The sequence below is a fragment of the Myxocyprinus asiaticus genome, chromosome 19 (assembly GCF_019703515.2).
Source record: "Myxocyprinus asiaticus isolate MX2 ecotype Aquarium Trade chromosome 19, UBuf_Myxa_2, whole genome shotgun sequence".
Taxonomy (NCBI): Eukaryota; Metazoa; Chordata; class Actinopteri; order Cypriniformes; family Catostomidae; genus Myxocyprinus; species Myxocyprinus asiaticus.
The window spans coordinates 31576060-31593933 of record NC_059362.1 but is presented as its reverse complement, the minus strand read 5'-3'; the positions used below and the strand labels follow the sequence as shown (position 1 = coordinate 31593933).

At 35.5% G+C, this 17874-nt stretch overlaps 1 protein-coding gene across 3 annotated transcripts in view; it reads left to right on the top strand.

The window, feature by feature from the left end:
* Positions 1-17105, top strand: part of LOC127456707 (syntaxin-binding protein 5-like) — a 133368-nt gene extending 116263 nt beyond the window's left edge. The window contains exons 19-27 of one of the 3 annotated variants that reach the window (XM_051725213.1): positions 393-455; positions 2348-2395; positions 3999-4049; positions 6473-6754; positions 9332-9701; positions 10390-10555; positions 10663-10774; positions 13242-13462; positions 13640-17105. In XM_051725213.1, the coding sequence (XP_051581173.1) occupies positions 393-455; positions 2348-2395; positions 3999-4049; positions 6473-6754; positions 9332-9701; positions 10390-10555; positions 10663-10774; positions 13242-13462; positions 13640-13681 (1355 nt within the window). In that variant the 3' untranslated portion in view covers positions 13682-17105. Of the gene's footprint in view, positions 1-392; positions 456-2347; positions 2396-3998; positions 4050-6472; positions 6755-9331; positions 9702-10389; positions 10556-10662; positions 10775-13241; positions 13463-13639 lie in introns of those variants that run through there. The other 2 variants (XM_051725214.1, XM_051725215.1) reach the window with 2 other exon arrangements.
* The last annotated feature ends 769 nt before the right edge of the window (positions 17106-17874 follow it).

The following is a 17874-nucleotide window of genomic DNA, read 5'->3' as shown; positions in this document are numbered from 1 at the left end:
GTGCATAGTGCCATCACAGCATTATAATGTACAGTAGGAAAGATGGAAATGAGAATTATAGAATTATATAGGTGGGACATCTAGGATTCTGGTTAAATAGTCCTTGAAAAACTATAAACTATTATACAAGAGTGTTTGTGTGTGGTCTGAAACTGATTTAGTTAAACAATCAATATAAGATGAATAAATACAGAAGGCAGTAACCAGAGTCCACACTGAATATCCAATATCGACCAATACCATTAAATGAAAAGAATACTAACATTGACTGTCATACATCATAGACTGCCTTTCCACAATTGATACTTGCACACATTCCAAATATATAATGACATACAGTACCCCAAGCATAAATTGTGCCACTCATAAATGACGCCTCTCTTTCTCTACAGGGCTGTGTGACATTAATGAGGGCTCAGCCACCTCAGAGGACCACTGCAAATCACCCACCTCAGGTAAAACATCCCTCAGAACATGACACAATCCATACCGCCCCTATGACCAACAAACTGATCAGTCCTGACACTTGAGCCTGCTGAAAACCAGATGCTGTCTGCACCACAGGGGGAGCATTTCAGAATTACAATCGATTATTCTGTTCATTTGTTAATTTAAGATTAATACTGTTTAAAATCACAGCTTAAGCTTCATTACTAAAAGCCAGAGTGTCATTTTTACGATGTAAAAATACTCTCTCCTATCCCAGCTTACTATGCAGAGACAACTATATACTATATATTACATATATGTATATTTTTAACATGTTGGCGCTGTGGTGCTATCAAAACATTGCTCTGTCTACATTTTCTTCAGAAAACCTAAAGAATCTAGTTATTGTTGCTATTATGGTTTGTGACACTAGTGGCACAGAAATTACACAGCTTATAAGCAATAGTTCACCCAAAAATTTAAAATCTATCATCATTTACTCTCCTTCATGCCATCCCAGATGTGTATGACTTTCTTTCTTCTGCAGAACACAAATGAAGATTTTTAGATGAATATCTCAGCTCTGCTGGTCCTTTCAATGCATGTGAATGGTGGCCAGAAATCTGAATGTCCAAAAAGCAGATAAAAGCAGCATAAAAGTAACCCATAAGACTCCAGTGGTTAAATGCTTATCTTCAAAAGCGATATGATAAGTGTGGGTGAGAAACAGATAAATATTGAGCCTTGTAGGTTCAAACCCCCGAAAGTATGTTCCATGGAGAGCAGCCCAGATCACCTTTGTGCCCTTAAACAAGACACTTACAGGGAACCATAATAAGTGTATCAAAGTGAAGATAAAAAAAATAAAAAGTTAAATTGGTGGTGCTGACCACACTCTAGATGAATTGTTAGAAAGTGATACGGTTTCTGAAAATATATATGTAAAATCATTCAAAATGTAGCCATTGCTTAAATTTATTTTAGCTGGCTCAGAGCAAGACAGCTTTTTTTGTGGGCAGGAAAGACTCATTCAATTTACTAGACAACCAATGCTTGTAAAAGTACTGTAACACTAAGCCCTTCGTTAAGAGTGCTTTTCGCCTGCTGTTTAATGAGGTATTGATTGCTTTAGGGTACTGTCACTGAATTGTGTAACTAAATATTTAATCGAAGATTTGCAGAGGTTTTACCCTGAACTTTTGGTAACATTTCAGATTCATGTTACGCAAATGACTTTGAATAATACATTTTCAGGAAATTGTTTTTCCAGGTTCTTAACCTTTGCTATAAGACCAAGTCTTCCTCTGGGGAGGGAAAAAGAGCAACATTTTGCTCTCATTATTCAAATGAACATTGTTTTTTGTTGTTAAGATTCCAGTATAAAATGCAAAAAAGTTTCAAACGCATTTTTTTGCATTTTCTGTATTTAGTTTCTCTAGTAAAGCTGAAGGTGCCGTGATAAGCTGAAGGCAACCTAAAAACCTCCTATAAAGAGCATGACATTCACACACAGGGACTGGGGCAGATCTCAAAATAGAGATAAGATTTGCTCTAAAGGTCAGAACAGAATGAGAATGTATCTCCAAAATGATTTTTTCAGTTAGAGCAAGGACCTCTGCAGCTGTTCTCTCAGCAAGTGGTTTGATCATCAAATATTGAAAGAAGGTCCATGCAATCATTGTGCAAACACTGTAGCAGCATACACTTGATTTAACACCTTTAACATGGACTGATATAGAACAAATGATTGTGATTGCCATATAATAAAAGCCAAAACAAAAGCATAACAAACGACAACAAAAAAATCTAGATCGATGCATTTCACATTATGACAGTCCTTCATTCCTACTCTGTATGTTGCTCCCAGGAAGAGTAAAATATCTCTAACTGCTGATATGCTTTACTTCCTTCCAAAAAGTCTTGATGTCAAACCATCAGCACTTCTACAATGGAGGAGGGAGAGGAGGTAAGGTTGGATATCGGTGTAGAAAAGGTTCCACTAGTTTTGTTCAACCACACTGTCTCTGTCTTAATGTATGAACAAAACAGAGGAAGTAGCAGCTACTGAATAAACAGCTGCCAAATAAACCTGATGGAATTTTCCACTGCATGCTACATTTATGTAGCACGCATGTGACATGGTGACGTGCTTGTGGTGATTTTTGTAATTTGCTTGAGAAATTTCTCCTTTGCCACACTGGTGACTGCATCTTGTAATTGTCAGGAATTAAGGTTTAATTTGTTGTCTTTCTGCACTTGTCTCTTTACGTCCGTACATCTCAGCATGGGATAGTGAGTATGGAATTGAGGAAAATGAAACCTTTAGAAAAATTTATTTAAATTCACTGCAACCAGCTTTGGTATTTGGTATCATCTTTTATGCTTTGTGAAGTACTATTCAGGGTTCCCACAGTTCTGGACCACCAGGAAATATCAGAAATATAACATTTGTGATTTACAATAAAACATAATAAAAATAGAACCGATAAATAATAATAAAAATAAAGAAAACGAATGGAAGTAATGGAAAAGTCGTGAACATTTCTAAAGCTAACTGATTTTTCTAGTTAAGCTGAGCCATTCACACTGAACATTTGCCTCCATCTCCCTCCGTTTTTAATCTTTTTTTTTTTTTTTTCCCCTGAGTAAACATGCACTAGAAGGATGTTTTTGATCATTGCGCCCTGTCTAGCTGTTTTTCAGAATCTTACCGTTTTCTCATTGTCTTGCACAGCAGCGTCACGTTTTTAAAACATTAAAACAACTTTTAAAAACATGTCTTGAGACAACTACATTCTGTTCTAAATGTTGCACTGCATCTTTTTTTTTTTTCTCAATGCATGGACACATTCCATGTGAATGGCCCTTTATTTAGTAACCATGAATGACTGGAAAGTTAATGGAAATTCATTGTTCAAAAGATGTTGGAACCCTGACTATTACGTATTATTAATATGCAATATGCAAATATGCAGTTTTGGATAATTTATTATTTTTTATTTCAGTTAATCTTGCATAGAAAAGATGTGAAACTTTTTTTTTTTTTTTTTTTGCTTTCATAATGATTTTCTTGATGGCTGCAGAGCTCATTATAAACAACTGAGGATAAAGTTCAAAGTATCTTTCACATGCTCATCTGGGATGACTACGCTTAATACACTAAATACAATCAATAAATAAAAGACCTATGGGGCAAGGGCATACAAAGTATACAAAATCATATACATACGCCATCACTTCCAGTGTTCTCCTGTCTGGTGCATGCTCATGGCATGGGATGCTGGTAATGATTGTTTTGTCTGTTTGGATGGTAATTATTTTCCTTTCATGGCTTTGTTTGGCCAAATTACACCCATTTACATCCCAGTACTGTTTGTCCAGCATGCAGCATTATGCATTTTGTCTTGACTTGCTGAAAAATATTGCAGTGTATGTCCCCTCAGGATGAAAAAAAAAAAAAAACTTCAGCTATGCTGTCTGGTTTATTCGAGCACAACTAGTTCTAGCACTGCATGCCTTATACTGAGGCTTTGATATGTTTGTAAAGAGGAGTGTTCTCTTTTTTCCAGCAAAGATGTCAAGGAAATTAAGCTTGCCTACTGAGCTAAAGCCAGACTTGGGTAAGCCTTGACTTTGTGTTCATGCTACATAGCTTTTGAATGTGGAGTCCATCAGCACATTGTCAGAATCTGGAGAGTCCACATGCTCATTCTTTTGGAACATCTCATGTCAATTAGCCAAAGACTTATACTGCACCCCACAAAGTTTGTGCATTCTTTTAAGGCCTTTGGAAAACATGATTGTAAAATGTAGTTCACCAAAAATCTTATTTTTGTGGTTTATCTGAATTTGACTTTGATTTTAAGTCAACTATTTCTGTCTAGTGATTTTCACAAAACACTGTTTCAGCCTTACTGAAAATCATGATTTAAAGGGTTAGTTCACCCACAAATGTTAAATTGTCATCATACCCTCATTTTGTTCCAAACCTGTATAACTTTCTTTCTTCCATGGAACACAAAATGGGATGCTACGCAGAGTTTTAGCCTATAAGGCACTATTCACTTTCATTGCATCTTTTTTTCCATACAATAAAAGTGATTTGTGATTGAGGCTGTCATTCTTCCTAACACCTCCTTTTGTGTTCTACAAAAGAAAGCAAGTCATTAGAGTTTTGAACAACAAGAGGGTAATGAATGGTGACATAATTTTCAAATTTGAGTGAACTGTCCCTTTCTTAATGTCTTAAAGCCCCCAGTGATGTACAGGCATATATATTCTTGGGTCTGACATAGACAAATACCTCTGAGGAACTTTGGTTTATGAAAAGGTCATGAATGTTTCCATAAATGTTTTGGATAAGCGTGACTAAATTCATTGCTTTTCTATCATGTAGTCAGCCATTCTGAAGAATGGTCATCTGCCAGTCTTCCTAACCCTTATCCTGAAATGTGCAAGTCAACATTTGCCAATTCAGCATTTGCTAGTATTTAATTCAGTATCAATTTCCGTTCTGTCATCATTTTCCAGCAGGGGCGATTTTTCGGGAATTCCTTAAAGAGTACTGTCTGGAATCTGATGGTTTGAAATGGAAATCAATTGTGTAGCTTAATGTCAGCCTGATCTAATGAAATGTACATGACCATTGCAACATTTTTGCTAACCAAAATTACGTGCTGTATTACACATTTGGGGGGGGGGCGCCAAAAGCTAGTGAAATTATGTTATTATCAGATGATGTTTTTAAGGTGAATCTTAGGTTTTGGAGGTTTTAATGAGTAAAATGCACTTCCATAACCTAAAACTTTAGCATAAACCTAACCAATAGTGTCCTAAAAGATAAATGAGAGGTGAATAAAACAGACATCCTTACCCTTAACCAACACTTAAACCTAACCGATAGTGTTCTTGTCGCAAATACGACATGAAAAGCACATTTTCTGAATCAACCACGTCATTTCGTGTCACTTCTATAACACTTTTGTCTCTTCTTTTGGCTCGAATCTCTCAAAATCCAACACTCTATCAGTTGAGCTACCACAAAAGTGAATCCCTCTTGAATAATTCTGTAAATGTAGGTATGCCAGTAATACAAGCTTTAGAAATTTAATAATTTTTCAAATGTTGCATTAGAGTCAAAGTGTTTCAAGATCATAACATAGCAGTTTGCGAGTAACAGAGCGAAAAATACGTGTTTTTAAAGTCATAATCAGCCATTGTATTCGTGATTTATGTGAAAGTGAATAAAACGCACAGTTGTTGTAGTGTCTCTAGTGTTAATTTCACCATGAAGCTGCGGAAACATAATGCGGCACATAAACAGAATACGTAAAATGTTTGTTATAGTAACGTTCATTCTATGAGGTTGCTTAATGTACTGTAAATATCTTTCCCCACTACATATTTTCTCCTTTTAGTAGACTTTTTTATTTAACCTTTACAGAATTTCAGATATTTGTTTTAAATAGGGAAGATATTAATTTATAATCATGGAAGCAAAATGGTCGGTTTTTTTAAATCCCTGTGATGTTTCCATTTTTTATCTATTTATTTATTTGTATTTAATTTCCAGACTGAACACACACACATCTTGGATGGGGTGATCAGAAGTCTAGTTTTTCCAGGAATAGACCTGTGTCCACACCTGTGTTAATTTATTTTAGTAGATCATTATGTTTTCAATTTTCAAATAAACGAGGATGGGTAAAAGGGTCTAAAATATGTGTTCCAGGAAAAAGAGGGCATCTGGTCATCCCAATCTTGGGAACACCATTTGTCTCATTCTCTCAAACTGGAGTTTGCTTCATTTCAACATGGTCAAGGTCAATCTTTCACCACAGGAGAATATTGCATGTTAAAACTTGTACATAAAGTCCACAAAATGCAAAAAAAAAAAAAAAAAAGGGGGAAATCATGATAATTTTTCTGCTCAAGAATGTTTGCTACACCAGTATGGGAAAAATGTAATGACATTGATTCATTATCTGTTGATTGGTTGTCATCTTGGAGTGGGGGCTTTACCTTTTGTGTTTTCTCCCTACTGTCCTACTCTCTGTATGTGCCCCGCGGGCTGCCGGACCCCTAGACAACAGGGACAACTCCTTCAGTCGCTCCCGGAGCTCCAGCGTTGCCAGTATTGACAAGGAATCACGAGAGGCCATAACATCTTTCTATTTCTGTGAGACTTACACTCGCAAAGCAGATGGTGGCCTTACACCTTGTTTATGGGTTGGCACCTCCTTGGGCACAGTGCTGGCCATCTCCCTCAACATGCCCTCTGCTGGAGAACAGAGACTTCTGCAGCCAGTAATTGTCTCCCCTTGTGGTGAGTCAGCACAAAACTGCAGTATATACTTTGGGGTTAAGCAATAAAGAATTTTTCTGATGGCCAGGTTGAGCCATCTGGTCAGATTTTACTTGCCCTGCCAACATTTTAACTTATCCTAAGAGTAAATGATTCATTAAATGATACATTTTTTTGTTTTTTTTTTGTTTGTTTGTTTGTTTTTTATATGACATTTTTAGTAATATCTGGAAATTATACAACTTACTTTACATTAAATTACTCCATGAATCTATGAATTTATAAATACCCTTTTGCTGGAAACAATAGCATATGATGCAAAACATAACTGATTGGTTTATCATTTTCAGCCCATTCTAATTGATGCCTTCATGACTATTGCAAGGCATTCTTTGAAATCTCATCTATGCTAGCTAGCTGGATAACATTATCTTGGTGACATTAAAATAAGCAGAATCTGCATCAGCAATGTACAATACATCACAGACAATTTAAAGGAATAGTTCATCCAAAAATGATAATTCTCTCATCATTTACTCACCCTTATGCCGTCTTAAACTCAGAAATGATTTTCTTTCTTCTGCGGGACACAAATTAAGATTTTTTGATAGATATATGACATGTTCATTTCCAAGTCAATGGGATCCAAAACTTTCAAGCTCCAAAAAAGACATAAATGAAACATAAAGGTAATCCATACAACTCAAGCTGTTTAATCCATATCTTTTAAAGAAATACAATCTGTTTGGGTGACAAAAATCAATAAAGGTATGGATTACATTTATGCTGCCTTTATGTCCTTTTTGGAGCTTGAAAGTTTTGGACCCCATTGACTTGCATTGTATAGATATAAACACATCATACTGTATAATAGGGCTGAAACGATTAGTCAACGTTATCTCATTTAACACAACATGAGATCATTTGAAACGCTAATGATGACATGGGAGAGCAGCACTTCAGCTCGCGCTTGATTGAGGAGAGAAGGAAAACACATCTCACAGCCCAGACGCACTCCAAACTTTCCAAACAGATTAAGGTGATATAGATTGCAAAGTATGAGGTCATTATAATACAAAAATAAGTAAATACAGAAGCAGTGTCATCGTTTTGCTTGAGCAAAACTTGCCTGTCAGAGCGTCTTAAAAGGAAACACCCATGCATTATATCTTTAATGCATTCCTTATTAAAGTTCAAATAATAAGGAAGCAGGTTGTATAAATAAGCACAAACTCCGAAACTGGCATTTCTCTGTGCACTCAGAGCCACTTATATGAGTCGCGTGAAAAACAGCGATAGAGAATTTCAAACTTCTTCCAGCTGATACACTGTCTCACGCAGAGATGCTCATCACTTGCATGTACTTGCTGCAGTTAGATTATAACGTGATGGCTCGCGACGTAGTCAGCCATAATATATGTGGCACAGTGTGTATCTTATCATGAAGAAAATCAGATATTCAAGCTCTATTAAGAATCAGTTTTTTGTGAGTTAAAGATGAATCGAAGTGACCAAAAAGGTGAGATAGTGTAGTCTTTATTAAAGTGTAGCCCATTATACAATGCAAAAAAAAATTGGTTTTAAATTTGTCTTTTTTGGTTTGTTTTCCATTATAAATATTTAAAACTCCTTATGTACATGTAATGTTTTTGGTGAATGTTGAATATAACTTTCAATATTTCAATATTTTAAAATATCTAAAAATCCTTAAAACGAGAAACATTTACCTGAGAAGCAATATATAATATATTTAGGCTTCCTTTCAGAGAATGTATCTTGAATATGAGTATATTTTGTCTTTACTGCACTCGCTTAAGTATAAACAAGTGAAAAAATACACTTGTATTCAAGATACATTCTCTGATACATTCTCTTAAAGTCTAAATATCTCATATGTTGCTTTTCAAGTAAATGTATCTTGTTTTAAGGATTTTTAGATCATTTTAAATGAAAAGCAAGACAAAAACACTTGATAACAATAGGATTTTTTGCATTGAATTTCTTTAATGAATTAATCAATAAAAATCTAAGTAATTGTTTCCCTTATAATTCAGTGAATATCATTTAGAGGTATTTTTAAAAGATGATTTTGTCCTCTTTATTGTTAGTAAGCACTTTTAATACAACCTTTTAAGTCGAGTCACAAGCTGAGTAGTCGGTTAAGAACTAATGATTAATCATTGCAATAATCGCCCGAATTGTCGAATAATCGTTCTAATAATCAATAGATTAGTCGATTATCAAAATAATCGTTAGTTGCAGCCCTACTATATATCCTTGAAAATGTCTTTGTGTTCCGCAGAAAAAAAGAAAGCCATACCAGTTTGATACGTCATTAGGGTGAGTAAATAAGAAAAAGATAATTATCATATTTGGGCGAACTATTCCTTTAAGTGTGCAAGGCTTAAAAACACATGTTCAAGATCAACAAATATTAGATTTAATGTCACAGCAGCACTGGCAAGTGGAAGTTTCTTCAACTGGCCTTGGGCCATCCTTATTGTTGAGCCCTGCACATACACACACCTGAGGTTAGTTCTGCAGATCTTTAATTTGATGGGTAAGATTGACACTGACGTCTTAATCACCTCCATGCAGGCACTCTTATCAGGTTGAAGGGCAGCATCCTACGGATGGCCTTTCTAGATTCTACAGGGTCTCTTCTCCCTCCTGCTTATGAGCCATGGTATGAACCCAATGCCCCAACCAATGGAGAGGAGCGGGACAAGGTCCGTAAGAGACGGCCAGTGTCTGTCTCCCCATCCACCTCCCAGGAACTGAATGAAAACCAGTATGCCGTGTTGTGCTCTGAGAAACAGGCCAAAGTGATAATCCTGCCCTCTCAGACCTGTGTATTCAAACACAACATCACCGAAGCATCTTTTGTGCTGCGGGCAGACGTGGTGCAGATAAACGCTGGCATTTGTGTGGCCTGCTTCTGTGCCAATGGACACATTATGACACTCAGGTGAGGGAATTTCCTTCAACGTTGGGCAGATGAGAATATTTACATGCATACATTTAGGATTGTGTTCTGATTTAAAATAAATTTAAAAAAAATGCCATGAAGCATTTCCACCACGATTAAACAGGGAAAACTGGGATAATACATTATGCTGCTTTTTTAATATTACAATATTCAATCACTATTCAGGACTGCAAATTGATCAGCCTTCAAAGTGTTGTTAATTCCGCACACTGCCTGGGGATTTTTTCACTGATGTGGAGGATTGTTTATAGCCAGATATTGATACAGCAAACATAGTCAATTTTGAAGTCAAGCTATTTTTAGTACAGAATATTGTCATCTTGCTCTACTGTTTGGCAAAGTCAGAGCCGGGGGCCTGTTGCTATTGCAACACAGATATAATCACTGTATTGCTCTCCAAATCGCTTTGGCTTATAAATCTTCAAAGATGACAGAAGAGCAGACAAACATCTGCGTGTCTGTCTCTGTCACTAGGAAGGTCAAAGTAACAATCAAATGTGGAGACCTTGGGGTTTTATTGTAGATAACATCTACAAATATCTCTAATGCTTGTTTCCCGTAATTTAATGGTGCTCTCGCGGTGCTCAGCATTGCAGCTCTTGAATAATAGAAGAGGTGAGACATCCCAGAGCTGAAGAAATGTCTCTCTGTGCCATGCTGTTTTCAGTCTGCCAGGGTTGAGACCATTGCTGGATGTAAATTACCTACCCCTGACAGATATGCGAATAGCGAGAACGTTTGGCTTCACCAACCTCGGCCAGGCCATGTACCTGACCTCCCCTACTGAGATTCAGAGGATCACCTATAGCCAGGAGGTTTGCGAGAACCTACAGGTGAGAAAAACCATCTTCAAGGATTGTTCTACTAGGCTCCTGTACTGAGTAATATTGATGATGATAATGACAATGATGATGATGCTGATAATTGGATTGTGTAACAGGAGATGCTTGGCGAGCTGTTTACTCCACTGGAGACGCCAGAAGCTCCTAACAAGGGATTCTTTAAGGGCCTTTTCGGAGGAGGAGCACAGTCTCTAGACAGAGAAGAGCTCTGTGAGTTCTCTTTTAGACAAATACATTTATCTAGGACTGTGCACAAACATGATACATTGTGGCTAATATAAATAAAAGTAGTAAATAAAACATTAGCAAATGCACTGATTTTCTTTTTTTTTTTTTTTTTTTTTTTTTTGTAGTAGTGAAGTAAATATAGCAGAAAAGATTTATGAACTTTCTACTAGGGCTGCACAGTTAATTGAAAAAAATAATCGAGATTACAATTGCAGCTGTCACAATTATATAAATGTGAAAAGTGTAAATTATAGAAATCCATTTAGGTGTACTCCCATTGCGGCAAAGAAAATTTGGGCCATTGTGTGCATGAATGCACAGGCAAATCTGATGCATTTAAATTAGGCTAAAAGCATATAAGTAATGCTCACCATCTTAATTATACTATGTACAATTTATTCAAAATGTGAATTACACTTTTTTTATTTATTTATTTTTTTATTTTTTTATTTGGAATGCCCAATTCCCAGTGCGCTTTTAAGTCCTTGTGGTTGTGTAGTGATTTGCCTCAGTGTGGGTGGTGGAGGACGAATCTCAGTTGCCTCCCTGTCTGAGACCGCCAACCCGCACATCTTATCATGTGGCTTGTTGAGCGCGTTGCCACGGAGACATAGCGCGTGTGGAGGCTTCACGCCATCCACCTCGGCAACCATGCTCAACTCACCACGCGCCCCACCGAGAACGAACCACATTATAGTGACCACGAGGAGGTTACCCCATGTGACTCTACCCTCCCTAGCAACTGGGCCAATTTGGTTGCTTAGGAGACCTGGCTGGAGTCACTCAGCATGCCCTGGGTTTTGAACTAGCTAACTCCAGGGGTGGTAGCCAGCGTATTTTACCACTGAGCTACCCAGGCCTCCCAACACTTTTTGTTTTTCATGCAATTAAAATAATAAAGCAATTTAGGAACACAGTTCTCAAGTTGTTTTGATGCATAGCCTACATAAAGAATATGGCATGCAACTAAATACTGTAAGTATAAATAACTATAATAAGTATTTTAATGTAAATTCTATTAATCTAAATGAATAATCACAATTACAGTATCAAAGGAAATAATCGGCAATAATGATTTTCGTCATAATCGTGCAGCCCTATTATTATTATTATTATTATTATTTTCACAGAATAACTTAGTTTAAGCGTGAACTTGAAAATGTTACGTAAATTCAACATTTGTACTCAATTCAACTGTATAACAATGTATGTTCTAGCTTACAAGTTAATTTTATTTATGATTGTTTATTAACTTTACAATGCATCATCATGTATCAGTCTTAAAGTAGAAACCCATGTCATATTTATGTGCTAATTGGAATACATTTCACAGGTAAATGAAATAAGTCAAATTTACTTAACTTTTCAATGCTAGTGTTCCCAGCATGCACTGAGCTTGAATAATTAATGAGCTTGCATGGTTTCATTGTTTGCTAGTTAATTTATGCCGTTTTATAGTTTAATTTGTTGTTACATTTGGTAACTTGTTGTTTTGTGAACTCTGTATTTCATTTTCTTCAAAAAATTAACTGTTTATGATATATATATTTAAAAAAACAAAAAACAAATATCTGTTGATTGTTACCGTCATCATGTTTTGTGCACCAAGTGTTCAGGTCTGCATGTGCAGCTCTGGATTTAGTTGCTATCGCCATTAAAGCAAGGCGATGTTGTGTAATAGACTACATAGCATGCATTAAGCATGCCTGGGGAAGGCTTCCTTGTGTCATGTAGTATATACTGTAACTATGTTAAAAAAATAACTGAAATGTTTGTACACTTATAAAAGCATGGCTTAATTCAGTGCTACTTTGCTTAAGTAAAATGTACAAAGAGTGAGTCAAATTGACTTGAAATAGAGTATTGCAAAATAAATTTTACTTAAGAATTTCTAATTAAAACCACCAAGAATTATGTGTAGCCTTTACTTGAAATATCGTCTGTTAAATTTACTAGCAATTTCTGCATGGAAATTTTTAAGTAAACCTCACTGTCATAAACAATAAAAATAAATACCTTGTATATACAGACCAATCAAATACCTAAAATAAAATCCTTCAGCAAATTTATATGTCTCCCAAAATATATCCATTTTACATTAATTGAAGTAGGTGGCAACCTGTACCATCTACCAGAAGGTAACAACTCATATTCTGTATTTAATATGCATAATGGGTCTGATAATATCTTTTGTGCTTTCCTGAGAACGGACTGCTTTCAGGGAAGCACACAAAAGGTAATTGCGAACCATAAACAGAGGAATGTCCATTTAGATGTACACCTCTATGTTACTTATACCAATGTGCTCTGTTCTTAATGTACATTTTAATAAACATTTTCACTATTTGTGGTGTTTTCCTAATCGAAAGCTTATTTGTTCTCAGTTGCCTCAATTGTAAAATGTTTTCCTCCTCTCCTTTTCCCCTGTGCTTCTGTACTTTTATTTCAGTTGGGGAGACAGGAGCCGGAAAAGCACCACGCAGTCTCGCTCAGCACATTCCAGGTCCTGGGGGGATAGAAGGCATGAAGGGGGCAGCATCAGGCATTGTGGGTGATCTAGCTCGAGCTCGAATAGCATTGGATGAGAGAGGACAAAAACTGAGTGAGGTGGAAGAGCGGACAGCAGCCATGTTGGCCAGTGCAGACACATTCTCAAAACATGCTCATGAGGTACAGCATGATTACTAACTCCAGTAACAGTTGACTCACTTTTTAAATATAGCTAAACATTTACACATTGCAATAATTCTCTTTTCAGCAGTGTGACAGTGTTAAGCATCTCCAACTATAATCTCCTTTTTTTCTTCTTTTTTTTTTTTTTTTTACTGTTTTCACTCTGTTCTGCAGATGATGCTAAAGTGTAAGGATAAGAAATGGTACCAGTTCTGATCTTCGGAAAACACCAGAGCCCAAAGGGACTCAGGAGTTGTCCTACACAGCCTTGTTCATCTCTATTCCTTCTCCCACTCGCTCTCATTATCTCTCTTCTGCTGGACCAGTGGGATCCCTCGCTCTTTCCTAGCACAATATTAAATACAGTCTCCTTTCAGAACTGAGGCACAGACTGAGAGAGGCCCAAATTTGAGGAATACCATTCCATGACGATGTCCATTCTTCAGTTTTTGTTTGTTTGTTTAATATTGCTAATCCTCTACAATGGTGGCAGGGCTATGCAGGCCCTGAATTTCCAATTCTTCTCTCAGTCTTTGAAGTGTTTTTGTGCTGTTGTTTTTTTTTGCAGTCATGTTCTGCCTCCCACACTGGAGAGCAGTAAGTAGTCAAAAAAAGACAGACTCAATGAAAAAAAAAAAAAAAAATACAATAAACAAACAACAAACACCATGAAAAATCGCAAAATATAAAAAAGTGGAAAAAATTATATATATACACATACACATACAGAATTCTAAATAAATCCTCATTAAAGTCTGTATAAATGCCATATTTGCTACTGACTGTCAAAAGTAAAACTTAAATATGGAGGACACTGGGTGAAGCATGGGAAGAGCTCCATTCACAGGAAATGATGTCATGACATGGAGGCAAACCTTTCAGAAAAAGAGAGAACATCTATCCTCTTCTAAAATGTACTCAATATGTGTATGTAAATTGACCTTTTTCCAAATTAGTCTCTTTTTTTTTTTTTAAATAGACATAACCTGTACAATCAATTGTAAATGTCCAAATATAAAATGCTTTTTGGGTGATATTTTTAAGTAATTATTGTGAATATCACTACAATAATGCTTTACATTAAAGTACCATCTAAAGAGGGTTTATAAGTAGTTGTCAGATGATCAATGAGATAGAAATGGAGCATCTACTTGGAAAACGAATGAATAAATGAATTAACTATTTATAAATCAATCATGAGTGATTTGCCGATGGTATTTTCATGTGATACATTATACAGATGCTTCAATTTGTAAACTTTCTATGAAAATTGGAACAGAAATATCTGGTCTGGACAGAGATGTGGAAGAAAGTAGGCAAATATATGGTTGAAATCTAAAAGTTATCCATCAATCATTGGGTAGACAGCTATGTAGACCTCAATAGCTAGAACATTTGTTGCTCCCTTAAGACTGAAAATTAAGTTGCAGGCTCTTCAGTGTTGGCTATGGGATTTGATTTTGTTAATTAGACAAGATTTCGCCTCCCTGTATACTGCATAGATTAAACAGCTTTAACAGAGAAAATGTAGTTTAACATGTAGAGACTGTACTATTGTTAATATTTTGGTTGGGTCATTTAATGGTCCATTTCTTTTGTTCAGTAAAAAAGCACTTACTGTTTGGAAATGGCTCTCACAAATCAGGAACAATTGGACCACCTCTTAAGACCTAATCTTCAGTGACTTGAGACTTGATTATAAGTGTGAAATAGGGCATAAAGTTTCTTTTTTTTTTTTTTTTTTTTGCACTTGGGATCATTATTCATTGTCGTTTTGAATGTTAGGATAATATCAGCTAACAATTTCGTCTAACGATACTGGTTTCACACTAGTGCTTTAGGGGTAATGCAAATTTTGAGTTTGGCTATAAGTCTCCATTGCCATAGATTGACATGTATAGATTCAAATAGCTTACTTCAAGACATTATTATCACACGGTCTACATCCATGAAAGCACCTTTGTTCACCTATGGTGAGTGCTAGCTGTTCCATTTCTCCATTGAAACCACATTTTAGTGCCATTATATTTATTTGTACAATCTTATGTGTGGTTTGCAAGAAATGCTGCTATATATGTTGCATTGACTCATATGACCCATTGTCATTCAAGATGCTTATATCGATGTATTCTCTCTTGACTCTCTGCCTAAAATTTTTGCCATTCTGTGAATGAAATAGTTTGACAATCTGGGACTATAAATTGAGAGTGGGAGTGGCCATACTGACCCTAAGACAGTTGCCATATCTTTTCAAACGCCAAAGATTTTCTTTCATTGAGTTATGTATTTCACTGACTGTGACAGCTATTTGTGTCTAAAGTACCACTGCATATTCCACCAGTAACTGTGTTGAGGTCTTTCCTGATGTTTTTGGCTGTGTGCTACCATTGCAAGTGAAGTCAGCCTTTTGTGTGTTTTGTACTTCAACAAAGAAAAATTACAAAACAAATTAAGCCAATCTCTTTCAGACTATATATGTTTCTCTGTGTTAGACTCTATATTCTCTGTAGATGTGTTTTCATGCCATGGTGTTATAGTGTTTCTGAATACCAGGTTTGTTTTTGAATATTTTGCTCAAATCTCATCTCTCCTAATTAACTAATTAAATTATATTTGTAAAATGTGTATTTTTCTCTGCAGTACTGTATTTCCATGAATAGATATCCTTGTCATATTTTGAATCATCATCAGTTATTGAAAAATTATTTTTATATATGCTTTGAGGAGGAAGTATTTTGAGGACATAAGAAATTATTATATATTGCGCTCTCTTATTTGTTTTCATATCTTTGTTTTCGGTCGTGTGGTCTGTTTGTTCCCGCCATCATTGACACAACAGGGTGATTTTTAAATGTGAGTGAGCAGACCAGTGAGTTTCACTGAAAATGCATCAAAGGTTTTAACATCAACAAAGTGATAGTCGTCAAAAGACCAGTGCAGTTAATTTTGAGAGAATATTTGCCATACATTTTTATGTGCATTCAATTTACCAGTTTAAAAATACATGTTAAGCCCCAAGATGGTTGATATTTACACTTAAAAACCAAAAAATATTTTGCAAGACTCGTGTGGAAAACTTTGATGTCACAGGTTATGTCATTGTCAAAGTATCCAATCAGCCGTGTTGAACTGTAATGCTTTAAATGTCAGTAAAAAGTTTAGTGTTCAAACAACTCAGAAACCACCAATACAATGTACTGATCACACCTTTAGTTTATCTGTTAATGGAGGTTTCGGATTCACTGTTGATGTGAACCTGGTTGCTTGCCCTTTATAATCTTTCATGAGCAAGGAGGAAAAAAAGAAGAAAAAAACAAGATGTCTGAATTTTCCTGTTGCTTTAATTTATTTTTTTAATTTATAATATTTCATGTTGACTTTCAGTGAAATGTTTTATTTGTCTCAAACAGAACATTCTTACCTGAAATATTACACCTTTAACATGCAGAAAAGTCTCATTCATTTTCTGTCCTGAATATAACGGTTATTAGTAGGTTGCAGTATTTTCTCATTGTAGCCAATTTCTTGTACAGTTTTATGCAAATTTCACATGGATGTTTATGATTATCTGCTGCCACAAACGATTTAGAATTTCTGTAGATAGAAATTACTGTGCAATGGAAAATAAAAACGGTCTAAAAATGTGTGCTTCTAATTTCACTGGTAATTATTTCATTTATTGTTGATAATTGTTTAGTCCTGATCCACTTTAAAATGCACAATTCCTTCGTATAGTTCATGTTTGCTGATATAGTATCTCAAAACAATGAGAATATTCATACAGTTTATGTAACAAGGGACGAAAATGAACACCGAAAGATTAAAAAGGAATGATGTTATACTATAAAATGCCACCAGGAGGAGTAGTAAGACTAAGTAAAATAGTAGTCAAACTGTGAAACTGCTCTGATACTATGATGTACACATGCATATGACACAAATGTAGGTTTCAGGATGTTGACAGTTTTATTATAAAGAAAAACATAAAAATAAGAAGAAATATTTAAGACACTACAAAATGTATATGTCAATAATCAAATAAGAAAAATGTGTGTCATTAACCATTTTAACTCCTTTTGTACGAAAGGTCTGATTTCCTTACTTCCACTGAAGCACTCATGATGCTCTATGGAACATTCACAAATCATGCTGGATAACATGGATCATCAGGTTTTGCCCAATTTTTCACTCAAACTTTATACTGATAATGTAATTTGTAATGAAAAATAAGATGTATTAAAGGAATATTTCAGGTTTAAGACAAGTTAAGCTCAATTGACAGCATTTGTGTCATAACAATGATAAGCACAAAAATTTATTTCTTTTAAAAAAAAAAGAGCAAAAATCTGGGTTTCAGTGAGGCACTTACAATGGAAGTGAATGGGGCCAATCTGTAACATTAAAATACT